The sequence below is a fragment of the Hydra viridissima genome, unplaced genomic scaffold (genome assembly GCF_058129835.1).
Source record: "Hydra viridissima isolate aposymbiotic clone 2 unplaced genomic scaffold, HvirCarnegie_v1 scaffold_1, whole genome shotgun sequence".
Classification (NCBI taxonomy): Eukaryota; Metazoa; Cnidaria; class Hydrozoa; order Anthoathecata; family Hydridae; genus Hydra; species Hydra viridissima.
Genome location: NW_028324300.1, coordinates 26280232 through 26307017, shown reverse-complemented (window position 1 = coordinate 26307017; position 26786 = coordinate 26280232). Strand labels below are relative to the sequence as shown.

At 33.0% G+C, this 26786-nt stretch overlaps 3 protein-coding genes and 1 pseudogene across 4 annotated transcripts; 3 read left to right on the top strand and 1 right to left on the bottom strand.

The window, feature by feature from the left end:
* Nucleotides 1-6040: 6040 nt before the first annotated feature.
* On the bottom strand, nt 6041-7069 carry LOC149894148 (uncharacterized). The gene has a single exon (XM_090077326.1). It carries the CDS (start codon nt 7067-7069, stop codon nt 6041-6043), a length of 1029 nt encoding a protein of 342 aa, XP_089933452.1.
* Nucleotides 7070-12672: 5603 nt separating this feature from the next.
* On the top strand, nt 12673-15851 carry LOC149894147 (uncharacterized). Its single transcript, XM_090097368.1, has 2 exons — nt 12673-14862; nt 14976-15851. Exons 1-2 carry the CDS (start codon nt 14009-14011, stop codon nt 15505-15507), a joined length of 1386 nt encoding a protein of 461 aa, XP_089953494.1. The 5' UTR covers nt 12673-14008; the 3' UTR covers nt 15508-15851.
* Nucleotides 15852-20625: 4774 nt separating this feature from the next.
* LOC149894146 (uncharacterized) lies at nt 20626-22522 on the top strand. Its single transcript, XM_090097607.1, has 4 exons — nt 20626-21132; nt 21273-21380; nt 21698-21909; nt 22117-22522. The coding sequence occupies exons 2-4, from the start codon at nt 21341-21343 to the stop codon at nt 22180-22182; spliced, it is 318 nt and encodes a 105-aa protein (XP_089953733.1). The 5' UTR covers nt 20626-21132; nt 21273-21340; the 3' UTR covers nt 22183-22522.
* Nucleotides 22523-23829: 1307 nt separating this feature from the next.
* LOC149894145 (uncharacterized) lies at nt 23830-26652 on the top strand (annotated as a pseudogene). The gene is made up of 2 exons (XR_016455398.1): nt 23830-26274; nt 26431-26652. The product of XR_016455398.1 is annotated as an uncharacterized LOC149894145 (transcript).
* The last annotated feature ends 134 nt before the right edge of the window (nt 26653-26786 follow it).

Sequence of the window (26786 nt, the reverse complement as noted above, 5' to 3'; positions counted from 1 at the left end):
CAATATCATATCAGGCCATTTTAAAACGTCTGCAATGTGAAATCAATGAATATCGCTACTTAAAAGGTGTTGACAAAAACAAGCAAGGTGATAGTTTTTTAAGTAGATGTATTTCTATGAACGAATCCCTTAAAAAACTTTTTGACGTTTTCTGCTTTAATCCAGAACGTCGTGAAAAGCTAGAGAAGTTTTTCGGTATTTCAATGAATGCTGAAGACTACTCGTATCTAGAAAACATGCGTGGTAACAGAAATTTTACTTGTCAAAATGTTGACAAAACTTTCCATCAAAAAGTTGTTAATGAAAAAAGAAAAATGGAGAAAAAGATTAGAAGTGAAACAGCAGTTTATCAGACAATGTACGTTGATAATGATGATAGTGAGTTAAGTGAATTTGAAGATGAAGATGAATTTCTTGAAAAAGAATTAACAAAAAATGAATATCAGTTCTTTGAAAAAGACACTGAACCAATTAAAAAAAAGAGAGTGATGTTTGTTGATGTAAGTGAACCAAAACAGCCATACATGACGAGATCAAAATCAAAATTAATGTTTGAAGATAGTTCTCACAATACTTATGTTCCACCTAATGTGCGACAATCAAAAAACTTAGTCTTAAGTGATATCTACCATGCATGTGCAGAGTTAGATGGAGAAGGATTCTCGATGAGGGAAATGCAAGTTGCACTGAAAGTAATCAACAATCGAATTTTTAAAACAAAATGGAAAATTCCAGATGAAACTGACCGTACATCAAAGTACGATAAAAATAATTGTGAAGCTATTGAGAACACATTTATTAATTCTAACACACTCCCAACACGCAGTGCCATTCGTAAAAAACTAAAACAGATGCACGCGTATTCTCTTGGCTTGATTGCAGACAGAGTTGTTCAAGCTAAAAATAGTGGCGATATAATAACTCACGCAACTGACTCTACCACTCGAAAGCATGCTGGGACCTTTGCACCTTCTGGTTTACATATTAACCGAGAATATTATTTTCCTTTGCCTACATTAGCAATTGCTTCAGAAACTACAGCAAATATTGCAGATGGAATAAAAACAACATTCGAAATGTTACAGGAAGCCTCAAAATACACCTCAGAAGAACTATACCAGAAGGTAGACGTTCATATGACTGACAGTACTGTTCATAATATAGGAATATCTAAAGTCACAGCTGATATACTCAATAGAGAAATTCCTGCTGGTCAACTGTTTTGCACTTTACATACAGCTTTAGGTTTTGACAGAGCTATTGAAAAAGTTCTAAATCAAATTGAAAATGAAATGAATATGGATAACCTTTTCAAAGGCTTTCTGTTAGATATATCTATTAACAAAAGTACGGAAACGTTGTCCTTAACCTTTCTCTCATGGGTACTAAACTTGTTTGGTCCGAGTTTTATTCAAAAACCATGGAATTATTATAAAGAATTTAAAACTTTTATGCAGCGTAAAAACAAAGATATTTTTCTTTTTGATTTTAAAGATGTTCGATTTGAATGTCTTTCGAAATGTTCTTCTATAGTTTGCTTTCACTGGGATGACTTTAAGGAGTTTTTGGACCAACATGAATATATTACAAATAAACTTGCTTGTTTAGTCCGAGATTCTATGAATTTTGATTACATTATAGTTACTTTAGTCGTGGTAGCAGCTTTTGGAATGCAAGTCATTTCACCATTTTTCTGTAAAACTAAAGGTAAAGCCACGCATTCTAAACTGCAAATATTCTTTAGCAAGATGCATTCAAGCTTATCTAATGATGTCATAAATCAACAATTCTTTGAATTTAAAGAGCCATGTGTTCAAGGAGTATCAAAGAGACTATTTGAAAATCTCATTAAAGAAGATTATGGCTTAGAAGTTGTTGATGTAGTTCGAAAATACGCATCAAAGAACTTTGATGATTGCATTATTCTAACAAATATAGTTCGGAAAAGTTTAGCTATAGTTCTTCAACACCAAAGAGGAAAGCATTATGGGTTTGGAGAAAGAAACGATGAACGGTTACCTGATGAGTATTACCTTTTTTATCATTCGTTGGAGTTGATAAAGCAATTACAAATAATATTGAACTTGAGCGTCAGTGTGGAACTCATAGCAATCGACTTCGAAAAAAACCGTCACTTTCAACAGTTTCACGTGGTAATGTTCTTAAATATTCAAATAATTTAAGAAATGAAGATTCAAGTAATTTAGAGCTATTTCGGAAAATGGGTCCTATTGTTAGAAAAATTGAAAGTATAGAATATAGTTGGAACCAGCGACAGATTCAGCTGAGACAAAGCGGCTTAACTAAAAAAGAACAACAAGCTTTACATCAGGCGTCCAGGAGAAATTCTATTTTAACTTGTTTAAAACTACAAGGCGGCCCATTTACTTGTGGATCAGATGTAAGTGAATATATTGAAAAAGAGTAAGATCTGATAAAATGCCAAAAACGATTGAAGAATGAAGTAATTTATTTTAGAGATACAAGTAGGTCATTGCCGCGGAAATCAACTCTATTTAAAATCATGATTTTTGATAAAAATACAAAAAAGCGCCGTCTTATGTCTATAGAAGAATATGCTACTAATTTGAAGGTTCTACTTGGAAAGTCATCACAGCAATCCACAATCACCTAAGATGACTTCCACAAAGTTATTTTGCACTTTCAATAGAGATCGAAACAAATTATTATTAATATTAGACATCTTAATGATGTGCAATGTCTAATTTTTTGTGTTATTTATAACTAGGCATAATGATTACATATTTTATTAATAAAATGAAAAAAAATTTACTATATGTTTTACATCGCTTATATTTGAAAATAATAATGATTTCATTTAATTTAACAGTAAATTCCTTTGTGAAAATAATCACTTTTTAAAAAATTGAAGTAGAAGGCTAAATATTGATAATGAAGTAAAAAAAATTGTGAAATTCGAAATCAGCATAAAACATTAATTAAGAAAAAGTGGTTAAACTACAAAAAATCTAAAAAAAGTTAATTTTGGACCCCCCCTAAACATATAAATGGTGCGACTCAGTCAAAGATTTGCAATTAACTAAACAAAGCATAACAAAAGCTAAGAAATGAAGCTATTAAAAGACATGATAACTTATACATTGCATTTCACTTGAACAAAGTGGCCAATTTCAAAAGCTATTCTAATAATAATAAAAGATGCTTCAGTTCAAATTTATTATTTAATAAGACGCGCAAAAAATTGTTTGCTTATATATATGAATGATGTATATTCAACTTTAATGGGAAAAGAATAATCTTTTAAAGCTTAATTATAAGGGAGGTTTTGATGGAGCAATAATTCAGTCTCTGTAAAAAAATGAAATAGTTCTAAATGATAAATTTTGCTGAAGAGAAAAGTCTATTTGTTAGTTACTCTCTGGCACTTTATATAAAAGGAGGTTGCTAATTAATTTTAAGATTTTTCCCATCCTTTCGCACCTTATAAAGACCCCAACTTTATTAATTTTAACAAAAGGTGCCAAAAGTACAATTTTGTTTTTATGTGCATAATGATTACTGCTCAGCGTAGTGTTAAGAAATCCATATGCATGTTTTCTTGAGAGTTGAACCTATTAACAGAAAACAAAGATATGCAAGGAGATCCCGAAGAAGTACAATAGCACAATCAAAGAATGGTCGAAAAAGATTACCCGAACTAATTTGAAAATTTGTTTGAATAGAAATTGAAATTACTCTATTTAAGTTGTGTCTCAGAATATTTTTGAAGAAAAAATACACATTTCTTCTTGATTTACACAAAATGGGCTAGTTTTTTTAAAATTTCCCACTCCTTTGTTAAAAAAGACCCTTTACTAAAACATTTTTTGTTAAAAAAAAAATTTACACACTTGAAAAGCAATAAAATAAACTGTAACTTGGTGAATGAACATAAAAGTATAAAAAATTTACAAGAACTCTATACTGTCGATATCTATCTATCTGATTTTGTATCACCATAAACTTGCACGGTAAGTTTAGCAACTCTAAAACTAATGAACAATAATAAAAAAGATTCCGAAACGAATACTGTTGGATGATTAGAGGGCAATTAAAGAGAAAGAAAGCTTATTTTACAAAATATTTTAAAAAATTTGGTTATTTTATATCTTGGAAGCTCAAGAAACTCAAATAAATAATATAAAGCTAAAAAAACCATTTATATATTTTAAGACATGTACCAGAAAAAATCTGCGCGGACATTAAAGGACAATAAAGGATATTTATTTAACTATTGTATTTCGATATTGAATGTCATATATATTTTGAAAGTACATACATGTATATTAATATTATTAAATTTTACATAAGAAAGTTTGTGAAGTTTTGTAGATTAGAACGCACGCACTTTGCGTTTTACACTCGACATCAGCTTTTGCACAGTCTTCGGCTGGACTTTCTTGGTAGCTCTAATCCATTAATTTTTTAAGTCTTTTATGTTTTTGGCTTCTTTTACATTGAAACTTAGTTTTCTTTTGACAAGAGCCCAACGTTTTTCGATAGGACGTAGTTAGGGACAATTTCGTGGATTGCAGTGCTTTTCAACGAAATTTACTTTATGTTCTCTAAGCCAGTTTAAAGTTGTCCCAGAGTAGTGACATGATGCTAAATCGGGCCAAAATAACGGGTTACCCGTGTGTGTTCTTAATAACGGCAAAAGACGTTTCTTAAGGCATTCTTTTATGTATGTTTTGGTGTTAATTGTTCCCGTAGTCACAAAACAAGATCTTCTTTCACCACATTCACAAATTGCTTGCCAAAATAAAAATTTTTCAGCGAATTTTTGCATTCCAATGCATTTATAATTGGAATTCAGTTTCTTGCAATTAGTTGCTGAATAATATTGGTGTCCTGGAAGATATCGGAAATATGTAGCACAATAAGTTTCATCGTCAATAATCAAAAAAGATTTTTTAGCACATAATTTTTTATAGAGCAGCATTGAACATATTGAATTGCGACATTTTCTTGCTTTTCTTCAAGACGAGGAAATTTTTTCTTTTTATAGCCACAATTTCTCTTTACTTTTTGTATAGTGGAAGCACTTGTCTTAAATTTATTCGTTAAAGTTCGAACAGAAATCTCCGGTTTTCTGTCTAAAGCATCTTTCACTTTTTTACCAAGATCTCGTTAACAAAACATTGTTTTCTCCCTTTCCTGATTTTCTTTTGATTGTACCATTGTCCTTAAATCGTTTCACAACGCTCTTCACGGTTCTCAAAGCAATCTGCAGCTCTTTAGAAATTGTTTTGCTTGATACACCAGGATTTTCAACGAGAATATGCAAAAATTTTTCTCGCTTCTTATCTTGATTTGATGACATTTCAATTAAAACTAATTGTTTTAATAACAGAGTTGTTTAAATTTTGAATAACATTAATATAACGATATTTTAAAACAATTAGCTAATTAAAATGATGCATCAGAACACGCACAGGTTTTTTCTGGTAAATGTTTTTCATCTGATTCTTCATGGAAATCATGCGATTTTAAGTCCTCTTCCCATCTTGACGAGGTCTTGGATCCGGATGGCGTTTTTCTTGGACAACGACCCTCCAAGAGAGGAATAATCGCTGCTAACGTTTTGAGCTTTTGGAGCTGCTGCAACCATCCCTGAATAAATGTCTTTGCTTTTTTGAGTCAGCTTTTGAGATCCATGGAAAGAATTTTTAGATCCTTCGGACCCATGGAAATTCGAAGAATTTTTAGGAGTTCCAGTCTTGGCATACACCTTTTCTAAAGCCTTCTTGCCTTGATCAATAGCCACATCCTTTGCAGTCACAATCGCCGAAGAAGCCAATTCTTTACCAGCTGATTTGGCAGCGGTGATCGCTTCTCTTCCCAACTCGCTTTTTGCCATTTTCTGAGCCAAAGTGGAAGCGGCTCTCGATGCGCTAGACGCTGCTGCTCTTTTTAAAAAGTTTCGAAACGTATCCATGATTCCGCTTCCTCCAACAACGTGTTTCTTAACATATCTGTTTCTGTAAATGATCATTTTTTAAATACACGAAAAAAAAATTTAGATAACTTTCATCATTGACTTGTACTGGTTTTTGCTTATCACTTTTTGTCTTAACAACTCATCGCAAATGCTCACAGCTTCATTTCTCGATCCCGTATTTCCAGCACGACAAGCAGTCACGCTCAATTCAAGCTTTTCCACCAACGCATTCGGATCGCTCGGAAGAACAATCACTCCTGAACCTTTCTTTCCCTTGTAAATACTCTCTATTATTTCATCGTATTCATCAGGTTCAGCACGCCTTTTATTGAGCTCTTGAAGATCGTAACGAGAAGGAGCTGAAATAGAATCATGTAATTTTTTTTTCTCACTAAATCTCATCAATTTTGCAATAGATACGGAGCCGTCATCTTTTCGAGATTTCAGCTCATTTTCAATAGGGATGATGATTTGATTGTATTTTTCCATCTCTGAAGCTCTGGGCTTGTTATACCTCGCATCCGACTTTACAGCTTCACTCTCTACTAAAATTTTCGAGTAATTAGCCACATCTTCTGCTGTCACGTCCTTTGAAACGTTTGGATTGGTCATCAACTCCCAAAGACCTTTTGTGCCTTCATACTTTTCACCTCCAACAATCATATCGTTGCCTTCAAACATCACTCCCATTTTTCCAATCGTATATTGACCTTCGCTTTTGCTCAATTCAAACTTGTTATTAAAGCTTCTTTTAAATTTTGCTCTTGAATCTAGCTCCATCAAACTTTTTATGAACTGATCGTTCTCTGGAAGAATAGAAGAGTCTGTCGAGTCTAAAGGCTTAGATTTAAAATTAGGTTTAAACTCAGACTGATTCGGCGTCATCACCTCGTTTTTCACCTCGTTTTTAATCTCGGATTTTATCTTTTTGAGCGTCTTTTTGTTGCTTTGGATGAGCGGTTTAAACAACTTGCTCACATCCATCTGAAAATTTGCATCTGAAATGTTGTCGTTGATGCTGTTCTGATAAATCCTCTTTCTCCTCTCATTCACTTCTTTCACAATTTCATCTCTTTTATTGGGGTCTTGTATTTTAAAAAAAGACATGGTTTTTAAAATACGATAGAAATTATTTTTCAGAGCTGGAAAATCTATGATTTTTCACCCTTTTTGTAAAAGTTGTTAAACGCTTGAATGGCATCTTCTCGACCTTTTTGGATCAGTGTCTCTTCTGCCAAGTCGTCGATTCCGTTTTTGGCTTTTGTTCGTATCTCCTCCATCATTTCTTTAAACTTTTGAAGCTCACCAAGAATCAACTGAAACTCTGAATTGCTTATTTTATTGTCCATCAACGCTTTTGAAATGTGTTCGCTGATCGTGTTCAATTTGGACTCTGCCAGCACTTTGATCTTCTCATGCTTTTCCGCTTTCAAGGCCATCCTTTTGTTCACTTGGCCTCCAACAATCGATAAAAAACCCAATCCAATAGCCACACCTTCACACGCAATCGCTGCTGGACTGGCAATAATCGTGGACAAAAGTCCTATTCCAGTCGCACCCAATGTTATGCACAATCCCTGCATCGCATTGTCCACATTCGAAATGATCCTGAAAACGCGATGGTACTTTTTGCTGAGATGAACTCGCTTCTTTCTCTCGTTGTCAATCTCTTTCTGAATCTCACCTATCTTTTGAAGACGGTAAACGTGCCCTGAATCATCCAATGGAGCCGTTGGAAGAACTGGATATATTTCTTTGTAACTGTTTAAATCCATTTTTTATTAAGGAAAAATAAAAAAATTTCTTCCCTGGCGAGGACTCAGAAGAAATTCACAATGCAAAGGCTCTCTCCCTTTTTAATAACGACGTCTTTATCGCTTCTGTTATAAATTTCCATAAAGACGTTATCCACAGACTCTGAAAAAATTAAAAAGTGACTGAAATAATTCAGCTTTAAATTGTGCGCATGTCTCAAATTCACCAAAGCAACACCTCTATCCACTTTAATCCCAAACATAAAAACAATCGTCTGCTTGGATAAACGGTTCAACTTGATGTCTCTTTGAGCAAATATTTCACATCTAGAACGACGACAAAGCCGTCTAGGAGGATGATCCAAATGATCGTTAAAATAAACGGTGCCTTTCAACTTATTCTCGTCAACACAAATGATTCTTCTCATCTTTTTAACAGTGAAGGAAACTTTTTTCGTAATCTTTCTCTTCTCTCTTTTTCATCCTCGTCTTCTTCTTCAAGCAACCATCGAACCCTTTCTTTAGTTTCCGCAATGATCAAAAGTCTTTCACAGGTTCTTAAGATCCTTTGGATCGCTTCGATTTCATCTGACATTTTTAGTTGTGCTGAAATTTATTTAGTTCATTTTAGGCGTAATAAAACACTTGACCGAGAAGAAGGTAAAAGCTTCCGGATTGACCGACTTGCGCGTCACCGGAGTTGAGAGTGACGACAAGCCTTCTTCCGGATGAAACGCTGGGCATGGAGTCAGCTTCTCCGAAATTTCTGTAAAAAGAGATGGTGGTGGTGGATCCGATGGATGCGGTGGATTGGTACAGCAGCCCAGTTGATTTGTTGTTGAAGGAAGTTAAATTTGAGCCGTTCCATGACGACAAATAAAAATCTTCTAATCCTGAGGAGGAAAAGATGCATGTGCTGCCACCGTCATATCCTGGAAAGTAGGTGTAATTGTTGGTGTTGTAAGGTGTCCATGGAGAAATGACATATCCATTTCCAGGAGGAACTGTACTTCCATCATACATTCTGACTCTGGATTCCCACCAGTTTCCAGAAGCGCCAATGATGTGCATCCTGATGTATTTCAACGACACGCCATTTCCTTTTCCTGGAGTGTGCAGCAAAATATATTCGTTTCTGTAAGTGGTATTCAAATATCGGAACGTCTCAGAGTAAAGTTTGAAAAGAGGGATGCTGGCAGGAATGGAAGCAAGAGTGGAAACAAAAGGTTGAATCCAATACGTGATGGCTGTAGCATTTTTGTTCACCAGTTGAATGGAGACGTCGTTTCTGAAAGGCATGTCCAACGTGAAATATCCTCCCAAGGAAGTGGTGTTGAACATGTTGCATCCTTGCAAAGAGTTGGCGTAAAATGAGCCTCCCAATGGTGAAAAAAGCAAATCGGTGGCAAGACCAGTTTGATCAAGTCCGATTCCTTCCGTGGTTTCTGCATAATTCCCCACATTGATTTCTCCATCAGTGAAGATTCGAATAAAAACCTGACCTGGAATATTTGTTCCAGATGTGCTGTATAAAGCCAACCACAACCTTCTCAGCACTCCAGATTTTCCAGAAAACGAAAACACAGGAGAAGTGGTTGCCGCTGCCACTGTCTGAGACTTGAATCCCAAACTGGTGAAACCGGATCCTGGAACAACGCTGGTCAAACTCGATTTTTGCAACAACAAGTCGACGTAACTTTTTGTCGCTCCGTCTTGCGCGTTTGAAGGATCGAGCACATTGATCAATTTGTGAGAATTCAAATCCAAGTCCGCGGTTCCCACACCTGATGCATGAGTGTCCACGTAATTTTTGGTGGCTGAATCTGAAGCTAATGTGGGCTCAGTCAAATTGGTTAGTTTATGTGACGTCATGTTGATGTCGACATAAGAAATGTTATTGTAAGCGACTTTGGTGTCCACGTAGCTTTTTGTCGCAGCGTCTTTTAAAGCGGTTGGATCGGAAACGTTGATCAACTTGTGGCTATTTAAATCCAAGGCTCCAGTGATCGTGCTCGATCCGTCCACTTTCACATTCATGCTCGAGCTGACGTCGACGTAATTTTTTGTCGCGGCGTCATGCAAATTTGTTGGCTCGTTCAAATTGATGGCTTTGTGAAAATTTAAATCCAAGTCTGCTGTTCCGATCGATGATCCTCCGCCTGACGCATGCGTGTCAACGTAATTTTTTGTCGCGGCATCGTGCGAAGTAGTCGGTTCTGCCAAATTGATGATTTTATGAGAGTTAAAATCCAAATCAGCAATGATGGTGCTGTTTCCATCTGTTCTGACATACAGATCGCTTGAAATAGAGGTTGAATAAGGGTTGTATAAATAACGACCCAATTCTGATCTTCCAAATTTGTCAATCATTTTTTATATGCCTCAGATTTTATTTTTTCGCCTTTGCGCTGGTCTTTTACCACAAGGTATTGAGAACGTCCTGAAAGTCAGAGCCTTCCTGTAGATTTTTCAAGACGTAAAGGCACAAGTGACCACAGTAAGAAGTATGACCAAACTGAACTTGCTCGCTGTTGTAATAAACAGGGCTTTTCAAATAGTCAACCAGTTCAACAAGAGGAGGTTGAGCGTAAGAATCAAAGCTGAATTTCTTATCACCGTCTTTGTACCAGCACACCCAATGAAATCCTCCTGTGCTTGATTCACCCGTGTTAACAATACCGCATTCTTTTCTTCTCGGTTTTTTCGGCAATGTATCTCTTTCAAGAACTCCACGAAAGTTTTTTAGTTTTAACTGTTGAGCAGCATCTATTAATTGAAAGTTGGTCAAAGCCTTGTTCGGTAGTACAATTCCTTCTATGTCAATCATTTTTAAATTCGTGTAAAATTTAAAAATTCGAAGAATTTTCACTGTTTCAAAGAAACTAAAAATCATTCATGATTTCCACGGATCTTAAAAATCATTTTATTCTTCGTCAGATTCCATTTCATCTAAATCCAAATCACCCATAATGCTTTGAACCAACACAGGAGCATTTTTAATGATGACCACCTCTGGAAGCTTGACTTGAATGGACTCTACCTGCGATCCAATAAAAACACCTTCAATTTTTAAAGACGCAATCGCATAACATCTTTGACGAATATGCTCTATTGGATTTGCAACGACAAGTTTTTTACACTCCTTTTTAGTGAACAAGGAAGTGATGTTCTTTTCTTTTCTATACAGCTTTCCGAAAAAAATGGAAGATGAACTTTCTGGCTTTTTCTTAAAAACGGACAAATCCTCTGTCATGATCTTTTTCGTTCTTCCTCCTTTCTTCAACAAGGCTGTCTTAAGAACGACTTGCTCACGAAGAAATTTTGTTATTTTTTCAATCACCTCCATGAACTTTTCTTCTTCTGATCCCTTTTTATCATCGTGAGCAACAAAAGACATGGAATATCCCGTCAGCTCTTTTGTCTTTGGATCTAAACTCTCAAACACACCCAAAGAATACAAAACAGGGGTTCTTAAATTAAAAGGAGCTTTTCCATTGGCATAATCATAATATAAAGGAATCTTTTGATACTGAATAGGTCTTGTGGCTGCGTAAATCTCCCCAGCCAATAATTTGCTCTCATCAAAATTCTCAATCGTCACGAAGTTCATCTTTTTTAATGGGAAAGAAATTTTTTTTAGATCATTTTTGGATTCAACGCTTTTACTTTATTCTGCTCCTTGATTTTATTTATTTTTCTTCGAACATACTCAAACACATCTTTGAATGGCATGCCGCTTTTTTCAAAACGGACCTCTCCGCATTTTATTTTCAACTCAAATTCATCCATTCGACGAATAATGGTGAAATCTAAATCATTCTCAAAGCTGTAGATCTTGTAATGGTACTTTTCTTCATAAGGCGAATAATAATACGTCTCCTCGTAATCTTCCGTCTTAAGGTACTCATTGATAAAGGGTTCAAACAAAACCATCATCTTGCTCATTTTTTTAATGGACTCGAAAATTTTTTTTGTCAAGGAAATGACCAATATCGCTCGAAAGCAAACGGATCAGTTCTTTATTGTCCACCCACGAATTAAACGAGTCAGGATATCCCAACCATTTCACCAATGATCTGGTCTTGGTCTTGCGAACTATTTTTTCTATTCTGAATATGCTCTGATGCGTCTTTTGCATCTCCTGCTCGTAAAAAGTGCCTTGAATTTCTTCACCGTGAGCATCAGCAATTTTATACGTAGGAGGATCCGTGTACTGAACTTTTGACACGGTAAAAACCTCTTCAGTCCATCTCGGCGTATACCCCTTTTCAAAATGAGACTTCTTTTTGGTAATCCTCACTTGATCACCCATTGAAAATTTCGGTTTTGCTGGTTTTGTTTGATCCTTTCCATACAGATTCCACCATACCTTATTTTTATTCTTTTCATCGCTAGCTTCCACTGGAGTCATTTTGATGGAAGAGTGATTTGTATTGTTGTAATTTTTCACCATCTCCTCCAAAACGTCAATGTATTTATTGGTATTGTTGGCTGAAAAATATTTAAACATCCTCTCCTTCATCGTTCTGTTCCATCGCTCGACGACACAGCTTTTTTCCTCGTTTTCAGTAGAATACAATTGAACACCTAGCGCTCTCACGTGCTTGTTGTAAAATTCTTTTCCTTTGTCTACCCATAATTTGACGCATTTTCTTTCACCAAAAATATTTTTCAACGATTCAGCCACTTCAAGGCCCGTTTTGCTTTTTAACGGAACCATCCATCCATACTTTGAAAACACGTCAATCACCATGAGCAAATATTTCACGCCATTGTTGAATTTTGAAAACGATTGCATGTCTACCAAATCTGCAGCCCATATCTCATCGATGTCGTTCACAATCACCATTCTTCTTTTAAAATGATGAATCACCGGTTTATGAAGCTCCTCTGCAAGCTGATCCGTCCATTTCAAACTTGAAAAAAATTTTTTTTTTTAGAGCCCTTTGGATTCGCAGAGACACCCAATCCGAATTTGGCTTTGGCTTTGATGATGGGAGCGATAAGCTTTCTTTCGTTCATTTCTTTTTGAGTGGGATTGGGAATCGAATTCATCTCTTCAAGCATCATTTGATCAGCCACATTCCTGCTTTTAACGTCGTTTAAATATTTGTAAGCCAAATCATGGTGATACGCTGCATTGTCCACTCTGTCTACCGGTTTGCTCCACTCTTGATACATGTCTGTGGATGTCAACCTTTTGTCCAAATTGGTTCCCAGTCCTGCAAAGTTCATCCCTGGAAGGTGCATCTCTCCTGGAAATTTTGTCCACGGAAGCTTGATTTTGCTCGATAGCTTGTTGATCGATTCTACCAAGTCACCTCCTTTTGTTGTTTCTTTAGCAATAAATTGGCATTTGGTCGTTCCGCAAGAGTCGCAGGTTCCTTTGAGCATAGGTCTGTTGTTTTTTGTCATCTCCTTTTTCAAGTGAATGGTTTCAGTTTCTCTTTTACATTTAACGCAGTACATTTTAAATACAAAAAAATATTTTTTTAATATAAAAAAAAATGGAAGTCATTGATTTGTCATGGAATATCGGAAAAACCAAAAGATACAACAACAAGTTTTTACCAAGAAGCATTCGAGGAATCATCGTCGGGAAATCCGGTTGCGGAAAAACAACCTTGCTTCTCAATTTACTTCTTAGACCAGGATGGCTCGATTATAACCACTTGCAAGTCTTTGGCAAATCCCTTTTCCAACCCGAATACAAAATACTCAAAAAAGCCTTTGAAAAGAAACTGCCAAAAGAACTCATTCTCCAATTATTCAACATTCAAAGCAAAATTGAACAGCTAAAATCCAGTCCTGAAGACGTCATTGAAGAAATATCCAAAGAATGGAACGGAGAAACAGACATAGAATGCCAATTTTTCGAAAATGAAGAAGACGTGCCTGAACCCGCTGCCTTAGATTCGTCCAAAAACAACTTGATGATCTTTGACGACTTGCAACTCACCAAACAAAACAAATGCGAAAAATATTACATCCGAGGAAGACACTCTAACGTGGACTGCTTTTACCTCGCTCAAAATTATTTCCTGCTCCCCAGACAAACCATCCGAGAAAATGCCAACTTTATTTGTCTCTTTCCTCAGGACGATAAAAACATCAACCACATTTATCAAGATCACGTTTCAAGCGACATGAAAAAAGAAGAATTTAAAAAGTTTTGCAAATACTGCTGGTCTCAACCCCATGGATTTGCCGTCATTGATTTATCCTCCAAAAAAGACCATGGAAAATACAGAAGCGGGTTGGACGATTTTTATTTTCCAAACGTATAAAAAACATGTCTGGATTCTATTTGCTTACCAAATCTAAAAAAGATCTTCCCACCGTATCCAACAGCTCCATCAAAACATACTTTGAAAAACCCATCGAGCTGGATATGAACAAACAGTATGAAATGGCGCTCGTCGGACTCGAAACTTATCGAAGCTATCCCAACATCACCTCTAAAAATAACGTTTTTAGATACAGTCCAAACGCTGGATCAAACAGTTACACCATCTACATTCAAGAAGGAACTTACGAAATTAACCAGCTCAACGATTACCTTCAAGCTGAAATGCAAAAACAAACTGTAAGCTTGTACAGAGTAGACGGTGTTGTCATCACAGCAAACGAGTCTTCGCTCAAAGCCGTATTGACTTTTGGAAAGCCTACAGCAACGACAAGATACTGGGTTGATTTTAACGTCAATAACAGCATTGGTACTCTCCTCGGGTTCGACAAAAACGAATACACCTACGTCGAAAAAAAAGAAGACCCTGTTGATCCCAATAAAGTCACTAGCGTCATCAGCACTTACGAGTCTGAAAACATCGTAAGAATTGAAGAAACTGCAGTCATTCGAGTCACAAACGACATTATCGGCTCCTCCTATTTAGACGGAAAATCAACAAACGACATTTACTCCTTTTATCCACAAGTTGAACCCGGAACCAAAATTGTTGAAAAACCTTTTCACCTCATCTACCTTCCCATCGTTGTCAGCAAAATTTCAAGAATGGAAACACAAATCGTTGATCAAGATGATCACTTGATCGATTTTAGAGGAGAAGACATCATTGTCAGATACCACATCAGAGAAAGAATCTCATCCACTCTACACGATCTTTTCTCCGGAAGCGCTTTCAGTCGGTAAAAAAAAATTTTCTTTTTCTATTAAAAATGTATCAAAAGATCAGTCTCAACATTTCAAAAGGACAAGCTGACAAAATTAAAAAAGCGTTACATGATAAAACTGAAACCAGTATAAAACTCACTCATCAAGACTTGAACGGCGAACATGTTCTTGCTGTCACTCAAGCCCAACTCAACAAAATTGCAAAAGCCTATGAAGCTGGAAAAGGGGTCACCCTCAAACTCAGCAAAAAACAAATTGCATACAACGCAAAAGTAGAAGGAGGATTCATCGGTGCCCTTTTACCTTTACTCGGAATGATCGGAAGCACCATCGCCACTAAAGTCGTTCCTGCTCTTGCCACTGGACTGTTAGGTGGAGTCGGAGCTTCTGCCGGTTCTGCATTAGTTGACAAAATTGCTGGGCGCGGAGTCGTTTACCTCAGAAAAGGCGGAAAAGGACTAAAAATTTCCAAACTTGGATCAGGCATATACCTCAACCATTGGAATGGAAACACACAAGGCGATGGGCTTTACATCAAAAACAAAAAAGCTTACGATCGTATCGGCTCTGGAGAAGAAGAACAATTCTCCGGTCTTGGCTTACTGCTCGGTCCCAATTCACCCTTTAGTAGCATACCCATTTTAGGATCCATTTTGTAGATCCATGGAAATTCTTTGAAAACGTTTTCGAATGTTTTTAAAGAAAATACACTTTTATCATTCCTATTTCTCCTTCAGACGAAATCATTAACGTTTCTCCCACATACACATCCAACACGCTCGAAAAAGAAACGATTTTTGAAACCCGATACAGCTGATCAGACTTACGCACCAAATCAAATTTCTTATCGTCGCTCTCTTCTCCAAACTTAAAACTCTCCCAAATAACACCGCTTGTCTCCATTGAAAATATCAACATCCCTTTCTCTAAACACACTCTAAATTCCGATGTCGGCTTCACCATCTTACACATTTCGCTAAACCTACTAGCCGAAACTCTTCTCTTAGACCAAAAAGAATAACGCTCACTCAAACTCACGTTTTGAACGCTTTCCGTCGTCACCTTAATATTATACGCAAATTGGTCTAAAGTTATCACGCCGATTTCAAAACTTCCCGCACTCAAAATCGACAAAGTCAACTCGCTTCCATTTTTTACCGTTTTAAACACCTTGCTCACATAACTCTCAACACCCACATGTAACGCTTCCTCAAAATCAAACACGTACTCATCAAACTGATCTGCAAAAAGATCCACTTCAAACATTAAATTTATCGTTGTTTTTGTTCTCACACTTATACCTTCTTTACTGATTCGCAAACACACCATCCTCATATTTTTGAACAAAAGATCAAACAACGCTTTCACTTCACCTGCATGCTTTGTTCGCGCAAAAAACATTTTTAAATAAGAAGAAAATGTTTTTTAAATCAACACTTGCATTTTTCATCACAGTACATTTTACTTGAATACGTCACATTGACGCTATTGTGAGCTTTTACCTTTGGATGCATTCGACACCAACGAGCGAGTTGTTTCATGCAGTTAATTTGTTTTCCAATGCCAAAATCCCCATTGTGATAAACAAGAACGAATTGAGCATTTAAAAAATTCACCACTCGATCTGAATCCCATTGCTCAAAGTCTTCAGGAACAGTTTCAACAATATCTTCCATCTTTTTTAAATACTAAGAAATTTCTTAATTTAAATTCAATATTTTTAACAACAAAATGATCACACCACCTTAGCCATCGGACACTACAAAACACGGTAAGAAATTGATTCAAAAGGCTTAGAATAAAAAACAATATACAAATAACGTATTTTTATATTTACAATCGCCGCCATCTTGGAAATAACATCGAGACCCCCCAATATATTACGGTATCAATGGCTCAGAACCCGACATCATCATGATGGAAACGATCACATCCTTAAGTATGGAAAGGGGTCAATGCGCTAGAACCCGCATTTATATACTACTTGTGTGAATTCGATAGAAAACGCTCTTGTGAGTACGGAACCTGATTATTTTCTCTTATAACAAGATTTTGGGAAGAACCTTTGCATTTTCTTCTGATGTGTTCATTAGATTTAATTGAAGATTTTTTATCATAACCATCAAATATAATATAAGTGGTGGCATAATTTTTTCTTATATAGCTGATGTAGGTCTCAACAATTTCTACAAACCTCATACCTTTGTTCCAAAGAACTCTGTGGAGTAAGGAACCTCCATCAAGGACATATTTGCACAAACTGACATTTGTACTTGCTTTAATTTCGTCGTCAGGAAGAATCACTTTGCGCAAAGATGATTTGTTTGCTTTCAGCATTAGGTTATTTTTAAATAATGATTGTGGGAGATGAGTAAGCTCATAATCAAAATATAGTTCAACGTCATCCTCTCTTTCTGCAATTGCTGCAAGTCTATTAAAAAGGAGTGTTGGATCGACACAACAATCAGTTTGTTTGTCTAGTTTTACGCTATTGGTCAAAACATCTAAAGAAAAAAATGTATTCTTCTTTTTAAACTTTGCTTCATTGAACTTAAGGCCGTTGAGAAATGTTTGTAGACGAACACCTATGCTCTCAGCCTCGTCACAATTGACAAGATCTTCACCATTGACTGACACAAGACCCGTAGATAATGAATATAGATTTCTATCGACAGTATTGAATGGATTTCTTACAGAAAACCAGTCATAAAACAACTCACAATGTTCATAATCACATACTAATCTTTTAATACCCATTTCTTTATTGCTTTCCGTAACTCCGATGTCAAATCCAGATAATTTATGCATTGCTTCATGAACACTTGCAGAATAACAGATGCTCATTGTCCATAGGTTGCGTACATTTTCATCAAATCCTCTACCTCTAGTTAAACCACCATTGCATTTTAAAGACCGCATCAGGGTCTGCTCTATTACAAGATCAGAAGATAGGCCAGCCCAATACCTTTCAGGTCGGCGCACTGCGTGACGACCATCTAAAAATTGTTGATGTAACCATGGATTCGTTTCTGAAAGGTATTGCATTTCTTGCAAATATAACCTGGAGCACTTGGCATAGTTTGAATGCCCTGATGCGGCAAATAAGTTTAGCATTTTTGAGATTGTTTGAAGATGCAAGTACCAGTTACAAGTTCTCTCTGCAACTAAAAATTCCTTTATGATACTAATATAGTATATGTACAAGATCCAAAGTTTTGCAGTGCGTGATTCATATGACTTCTTTTCCGTATAGGTTAATATGGCACATTCAATATTTTTGAAAGCATCTGTATTACCAAGTCTGATTAACTCTCCCTCATTCATACCATTTTGCATTGCAATTTTATAAGTGCATTCAAGTCCGGATATATCTAGTTTTGATTCGTCAACTAAAATATCTATAATATGACTCATCAATGCATTCTGGACCAAAATGTGACCTCTTAAAGCTCTTGCAACAGCTTTTCCTTTAAGCATATGTTTTACTGTATCTTCAGAGTAAACTTGTTCTAAAACTTCTTCCAGGCCAGTCCCTGCCATTAGTTTTCCAATGCTTCCGAGAAAGCTCATCATTGTGTGAAACCCTCCGAGTCGACATACTATATTGAGGTTCTGATCTTTTATAACACCAAACGTTCTTCGCTTAATCGAATCCAATGTTTTGAGACCTTTTCCATATACTTTGACATAACTTTCTTTGTCAAACCCAAGCTTACACAATACACAAACAGCATTCTTTTTTTTTTCAAATGTAAAAACTTTTACTACACGTAACGTTTAACTTGTAAGTTTTACTTTTCCATATAATAGTTTCAATATAATAAGACGCAACCTTTTTTCGGAGTAAAACTTAATTATCCACTCATACAAAATGTTTCATTGAAAACTTTTGTTATGAAAACAAAAGAAATGATTAAGTTTTTCGCAGTAAAAATTTTCTTTTGAAAATAAAAAATCGAATGAAGTTTTGCGCGGCATTCACTTTTAACACTTTTACACTTTTCAAACGTAAATAACTTAAAAAATAATTGTTTTCAAGTCAAAGTTCTTATATAAATACTGATCAGCATAAAATTCTCAATTCAACGATATATAATTAGTCATATTTTGGTGTTGTCAGAATTAGCCTACTTTTTGCCCCAAATTGCCCCAAAAGGGATGTTCCCGTAGCGCAATCAACAGGGCTTTTTTTTACGCTCATCCAGAGACTGTCTACTTCCTCTGTGCAAAGTTTCAGCTTTATACTATTTTTGTCCGGGGCAACTCGCAATTCTCTCCTACTAATATATAAAAATGGTCAGATTAGTGCCATAGATAGTAATAGTCAAATGTTCAGTTATTTTTAATTAATTTATTTAGTTGTGTGCATTTAACGTTTTAAAGAGAATTTCCTTTTTTAAAGAAACATGTATCAAGGGGATACCAAAAAATTAATAATTCATGTATAATTAACGTTTGCTTTATATTAATCTTATTAATTAAAGTTCATGTTATAAAAAATATAACAAAAATTTAGCTTTTTTCGTCAATTTAAAGCATGATGAAGTGTTATTATTTTGTGTCAGTAACTAAAAACGTATTGTTTTGAACTTAGTAATGTCGAGGAAAATGGTTCTGCCTTACACTAATATGACCTATGTCAGTTTTAAATTTCTCAAATAATGTTAAATAATTGGTAAATTACTTTACCTCCGCATGCTTTTTATTTTAATTTTACAGATGGTTTAATTTTTTAAATTTGAAGGCGTTTTTCTAAAAGGGTATTAGTAATGGTTTCGCAACTTTAAATTGTGGAAAACAGCCACCATAAATTAACAGACCGACCATAACCCGTATTACGGGTTGCTTTTTGCTAGTTGCTATTAATAGCAATAAAAAATTTACCGACGCAAATGTTTTTCCCCTACAGGCATTTGCTGATTTAAAATGGATTTAGATCGCGTTAAAAAGACATTTAAATCAATCTGAACGTTTAGGAATCAATTCTAAACGGATTCCGAAAAGCGATTATTGCTTTTTTTTAAAGAAATGTGTTAAAAATGCCTTATGACTTAAGGCACAAAACAACACATTTAGAAGACATTCACAATTACTTTTTTTTTTTGCAATAAAAAAAATTTCTTTCAAATAAATGTGTTAATAACGTGTTAAAAATTTAATCTCCTTATGTCCGTCATACAAAAAGGAATGTTTCAAAATAATTATACTGTTTCTTCATTTATCAACATGTCATAGCTCTTCAAAAACCAATAATAATTTTACCACGAATTAATTCTCATGTTCCATTATTCGAAGTCTTCATTATAAAAAAATAAAAACCAGGTCGTGAATACTTTGAAATAATAACTTTTAGACAAAATAAAATCATTATTCAAGATGGCGAACATTAGGGATTTGTCGTATAATTTTGTACGTTCAACTTCAAATTAGAGCACTTTCCAATTGATTTTGAGACCCATGTTTTTATACGATTCTTAATCAGCATAAAATTCTCTCTCAGAATCAATCATAAAAAGGGGGGTGCAAAAGTCGAGTAGCGCCTAATTTTTATACTTTTAAATTTTCTTTTTGATTGTTATGTATTTTGTTTATTATTTTGAATTTCGTTTTATAACCTAAGAATATTATAGCATAACATTATAAGATCAAAAGTATGAAACAATAATGAAAAATTAGTTCTATAGTTTCCAAAAAGATTTTTTTAAAAAAGGACCTTTAAAGCTAAGGTCACCGTAGCTTAGCTATTTTTAAAGCTAAGGTCATCTTAGCTACACTTTAAAGGTGTAGCAATACTTTCATAATTGTTTTATTAAATTATCAGAATGAAAACTTTATAACATTAAACTTAAGTTAATTTTTTGTTGTTTTTATAATTACTAGTTTCTCAGCAATGCATATTTCTTTCTTAATAAAGTCACCTGTAAAAAAATTCTACATTTTCAAAATAACGACTCACATTTTGTTTTTTATTTAAAATAATATTACTGGTTTACCTGTTTACTTTTATTACAATTATAGTATAACTAATTTTATTTTTCAGGTGATGAAGAAGTTGATGTTAATATTAATGGAAAAAGTAAGAAGAGTGACAAATTAGATTTTAGTGATAACTAGCAATTTGTAATAAGAAAAAACAAAGGAATGATTACAATCAGGGTTTGATTATAATCAGGGCATCAGTACTTTCACAATTATTTGTCTGTTAACTAGAAAATTCAATTCCAGGATTCCATTATTGAGGCAGAGAGCGCCTATTTCAAAAGACAATATTGTGGATCAAGCAAGTAATACTTATTTTTTTAGCTCGAGTTGGTGTATATATGTATATGTTTTTTATATATTATTTATGTTATTTAAAAATGAATTTTTAATTTAAAATACTTTTTGCATATTTAATGTAATGTAATGGTTTTTTATATTGTAGTTAAACCATCTGTATTTCCACAACCACTTCTAAAATTAAACAGAAACTTTCAAACAAACAGCAGTTGTATGGCAACTGCACCCCAAATCAATGAAATGGATCAAGCAAGTAAGTTATCAAGTTATTAAAGTTTTTTAATTTTGTCTGATGTGACCAATGCAGTTGCTTAAGCTATAATCTCTCTTTTACCATTATCTCTGGATCTTATAACTGTGAAATATGGACTTTGATTAAATATTGCATAAATTTTTTTAAGCCTATATTTTACAACATACATTTTAAAATAGATTCAAAAAAAAAACTTAAGGTTTAAAAAAATTAAATTAGTGTACCAAAAGTACACTAATTTAATTTTTTTAAGTTTTAAATTTAGTAGTTTTTTTAAAAATCTTTTTCTTATATGAATAATTTAATGTATTTTACAGAGTTCCAGGGAAAAGTTCTCTATCAGCTAGCAAATTTGGCAAATGAAATTAAAGATTTGAGAATAGCAGTTGAAATGATGGGTATACCAAGTTCAAAGCACTTAGAAAGTGGTGAAGTTCATCTGGAAGTTTTTGCTGGACCTATTCAGACCTTGAATGGGTATAGAAATTTAGAGGAGCAGTGTGGAATACTTGCAAATAAAACAACTTTAGTTAGTAAATAGCTCATATTTTCTATTTCAAGTTCAATATCCTGTCATTTAAAGTTTGACTATGGTATTAAATTTTTTATATAAGACTGTTTGTTTTGATGTCTAAAATAGGTTTTGCTTTTACTGAATAAGTAGAATTTATATTTTGATTCTAAACTAGAATTCCATATCTATTAAAAATTGCATTTTTTAATAATTTATTTGTAGTTTCACTTTCTTTCACGAATTGGGGGAACATCTACTAAAGATACTTCAAAAAATCTCTTAAAATGACTTCTTTCTTATTTTGTTATGTCGCATTTAAGTATGGATGGAAAGGCACACTTAAAAGGCTTCCATTTAGAGACACTGCTTTATGTCAACTTGTTGTTGGTAAAGTATTAACTTTTTTGTTTAACTAAAACCAAATTCAGGTTATAATTCTATTTTTTAATGACTTCAAATCTTAAACACCATTAAAACTATGAAAAGAGTTTTTAAAGGGTATGATATAAGCCTATGATATGTTGAATAGGGCTTTCAAAGAGCATAGCACTATCTGATTAAATTTTTTAAGTATTTCTAAAAAGATTAAAAGAATATAAAAGTAGTGAAGCAATTTAAACAATTTTATTAGTGCTCTATCCACGGCTCCTCTTATACCACTGTTGATTTTTTGTATACAAAATTTTTTGATGTTAAATTCCTTTATAACTATTTAGACAACGCTTAACTTTTTTTGACGTCAAAATTAAGAAAAGTTAAACGTTGTCTAAATTTAGACAAAGATCGTTTTAGATTACTTTTAAGTACTTAGTAGAATTGTTTTATTGAGTTGTTTTTATTACAATTTATTTTCACAATGTTTTACATAAGTTTAGCTAGTTAAGTTTTATATAACCTGTAAAATAAGTTATTTGGATATGTCCTATTACAATTTTAAATGCATAAATGTATAATCAGATGTTTTCTTATTACTTTTCAGTATTTAGTATGAGCGTTATACTCATACTAAATACTGAAAAGTAATATAAAACGAGCGTTTCATTTACAACATTCGTACAGCTTTTAAAACAAACATTTAGATGGAGTTTAAATTGCATTTAAAATTAATGTTTAGGTAGGGTTTAGACGGAATTTTCAAATAACTTACGTTCTAAATCAAAACAAAATTAAAATTAAACAATTAAAGTTCTCCCAAAATGTTTAAATTTAATTTTGGTATATAGGTTGAGTAGTATTTTTATATTAAATTTTCATATATAGGTTGAGTAGTATTTTTATATTAAATACGTAAAGTTGAGCTTTTTAGTTTGTATTTTAGTTTACGTACATAAAATAAGATTTAACCTATGTATGTATATATATATATATATATATATATATATATATATATATATATATATATATATATATATATATATATATATATCATAGTTTTGTAATTCTAACATGTATACATATACATATATATGTATACATATACATATACATATACATATACATATACATATACATATATATATATATATATATATATATATATATATATATATATATATATATATATATATATATATATATTATAGTTTTGTAATTCTAACATGGTTATATATATATATACATATATATACATATATATAAATATATATATATATATATATATATATATATATATATATATATCATAGCTTTGTAATTCTAACATGGTTGTATATATATATACATATATGTATACATATATATATATATATATACATATATATATATATATATATATATATATATATATATATATATATATATATATATATATATATATATATATATGTATATATATATATATGTATATATATATATGTATATATATGTATATATGTATATATACATACATATATATATACATAAAATTAGCTAATTGGCATTTATTTTTGTTTCAGATACTTAATAAATTAAAAATATTAAATTATGACTTCAAGGACTTCTCAATGGAGAAAAATTAATAAAAGTATTGTAAAATTAGCTTCTCAAACCAATGTTGCACCTATGAAAAATCTTGCTGTTGATGATGATGTTGATGTGAATCAAGATTATGTTTTCGTTGAAAGGTTAATCACAGTATTATTGATTCATCTGAGAGCAGTGATGAAAGTTATATTGAGGGAGAAGCCAGAATTTCTGACAATGGTGCAGAGGATACGTTTCAATCTATGTTGGCTAAATGGGTTGTACAAAATCAAATTTCCAACATAGCAACTAACGAATTACTTAAGTTGATGCAGTCATTTGGCCATGATAATTTACCAAATGATGTAAGAATGTTGTTAAATACACCTAAAAGTATTGAAGTAAAGCTTAAGTGTGGTGGGGAGTATATTTATTTTGGATTACAGTAATGCATTCTTAGAAATTTAATTAAGATACCCAACATTGATAAAATTGAATTGGTTGTTAATATTGATGGTCTTCCGTTATTTAAAAGTTCTTCTGTTCAAATATGGCCAATATTATGTAGGTTTTCAAAATTGTCACCATCTAGTGTTGCAATATTTTGTTGAAATGCTAAACCCTCATCTGTGGAAGAGTTATTAGAAGATTTTTTAGAAAAATTAACCTCTTTATGTTTGAATGGCATGAAGCATGCAGGGAAGAATTATCCTCTTTCTGTGAAATATTTCTGTTATGATGCTCCAGCAAGACAATTTTTAAAATCTATTATTAGTCATAATGGTTATAATGCATGTGAGCGTTGTGAAATACGTGGGCAATATATCAATGGGCGTGTTATATTTGAAGGACTAGATTATCCTTTAAAAACTGATATTGAGTTTAATTTATGTAATTACAAAGAGCATCAAAACAGTTTATGCAGTTTATCAAGGATAAATTTTCCTTGTTGTTCAGGATTTGTTTTAGACATAATGCATTTAGTATATCTTTGTGTAGTTAAAAGAATCTTGACATATTTGTGCAAAGGTCCAAATATATCTAGACTTGCACCTACTCAAAAGGCGGCCATATCAGAGTATCTTCTACAACTTACTGGCAAAATGCCATCTGAGTTTGTCCGGCAACCACAAAGTCTGGCTGAGTTTAAGCGATGGAAAGCCACAGAGTTTAAGAACTTTCTTTTGTATACTGGTATGGTTTTATTAAAAGATATTGTTTCACACCAACTTTATCATCATTTCTTGGCATTATCTGTAGCAGTGACCATAATGGTTGATGAAAAGTTTTTTAAAAATGGTGAATTAGTGTTATACTCACTACAGCTTTTAAATTGGTTTGTAAGCACTGCTCCTGTTTTGTATGGACAAGATTTTATGAGTTATAACATTCATAATTTAACTCAAATCGCTGATGATATTAGTAATCATTCCTCTAGCTTGCAAGAAATCTCTGGTTTCACTTTTGAGAATTACCTTAGAACTCTTAAAAAGTATATTCGTAAACGTCAAAATCCATTGTCACAGATTGCTAAAAGAATCATTGAAATTGAAAATACCAGTTCTTATAAAAATGAGAAGATTATGAAAACAAAAACTGCATTTAATAACAAAGACAAGTGGTTTTTCCTTCATTCACCAAAAGTGATCTGCATTACAAAAATTTTAAATGAAAATGATATTGAGTGTAGTGTTTTCAAGTTGTGCAGACTAGATGGGTTTTTTAGCAATCCATGTTGCTCAAAACTCTTGGATATTTATTTTCTTCATGCAAACAGCAGGTTTCAGAGAAAAGTCATTAAAAAAATTGAAATATAAAACTGGGACTGTTATTCTACCACTGCATCCCAATGTTGAATTATAGATACCTTTTATTAAAAATTCAGTAGTTAATAATTGTTTCATTTATATTTATAATATTACTGTTGCTGTAATTTAATACTCCCCCTGTTCTGAATACTGTTCTGATTTGCATTTAACATAAAGAATTATGAAAAATAAGTTATGTTGTTGATTAAACACATTTTTTACATAAAATTTATACATTTTTCTATAATGTAATGAACATTTTTATGCCGATAATATAGTCTACTACATTACACAATTCTTTTTTAAAAAAGTTGTTGTTTTTTTTTTTAATGAAAAATTTTGTTTCAAAATACTGTTCCAATTAATAAAATGGAACAGTATTTCAAAACAAAGGGAGTTTAATTTTCCATGAAATATTCACACCTAAAGTATGATGTGCAGTATTTGTTGTTTTTTTTGTTTTTTTTTGAAGAGTAAACCTGAAACAGTTCACAATATACAATTCCATCAAATTGGATAAAGAATGGCTTTGTTTATTGGCCAAATCGAAAGGTGGAATCAGCAATTATAAAAAGATATGACCCAACAGATGATTGGCTTAAGTTTAAACTAAAATATGTCCAAATTACAGGTATTTTAAAATATTGTGTTAACATAAGGAAAAATGATTACAATAGCACTTTTTATTTGTTAATTTTTTTAATTTACTAATATTGAACACTATTTGTCCTCTTTTTTTTTATTTATTTATTTTTAATATTTTCATTTGCTTTATTGAAATCTTTAGATAATGATAAAAGTGTATGTGATGAGTATGGTGACAATGTTACTGCTGGAGAGACCAGTGGAGTAATGGATGTAATAAGTAAAAAATGTAATAAGCCTCCTATATCAGGTAAACCTTTTTACATTTCAGTAAATATCTTTTTAAAGGGTTCCTAAAGTTACAAATGTAAGGAGGATTTAGATTGCATAACTAGACATGAGACCTGTTGATTTTTAGTATTTTTTTGATTGTTTTTAATTGTAAAGACAAACAAAAAAATTACTTACAAACTGGCCACAAACTTTGATTTTTCATAACTTTTGAATTGTTGGTTAAGTTTTCCTATTTTTTAAAGCTCTACAAAGCTATATTTTAAA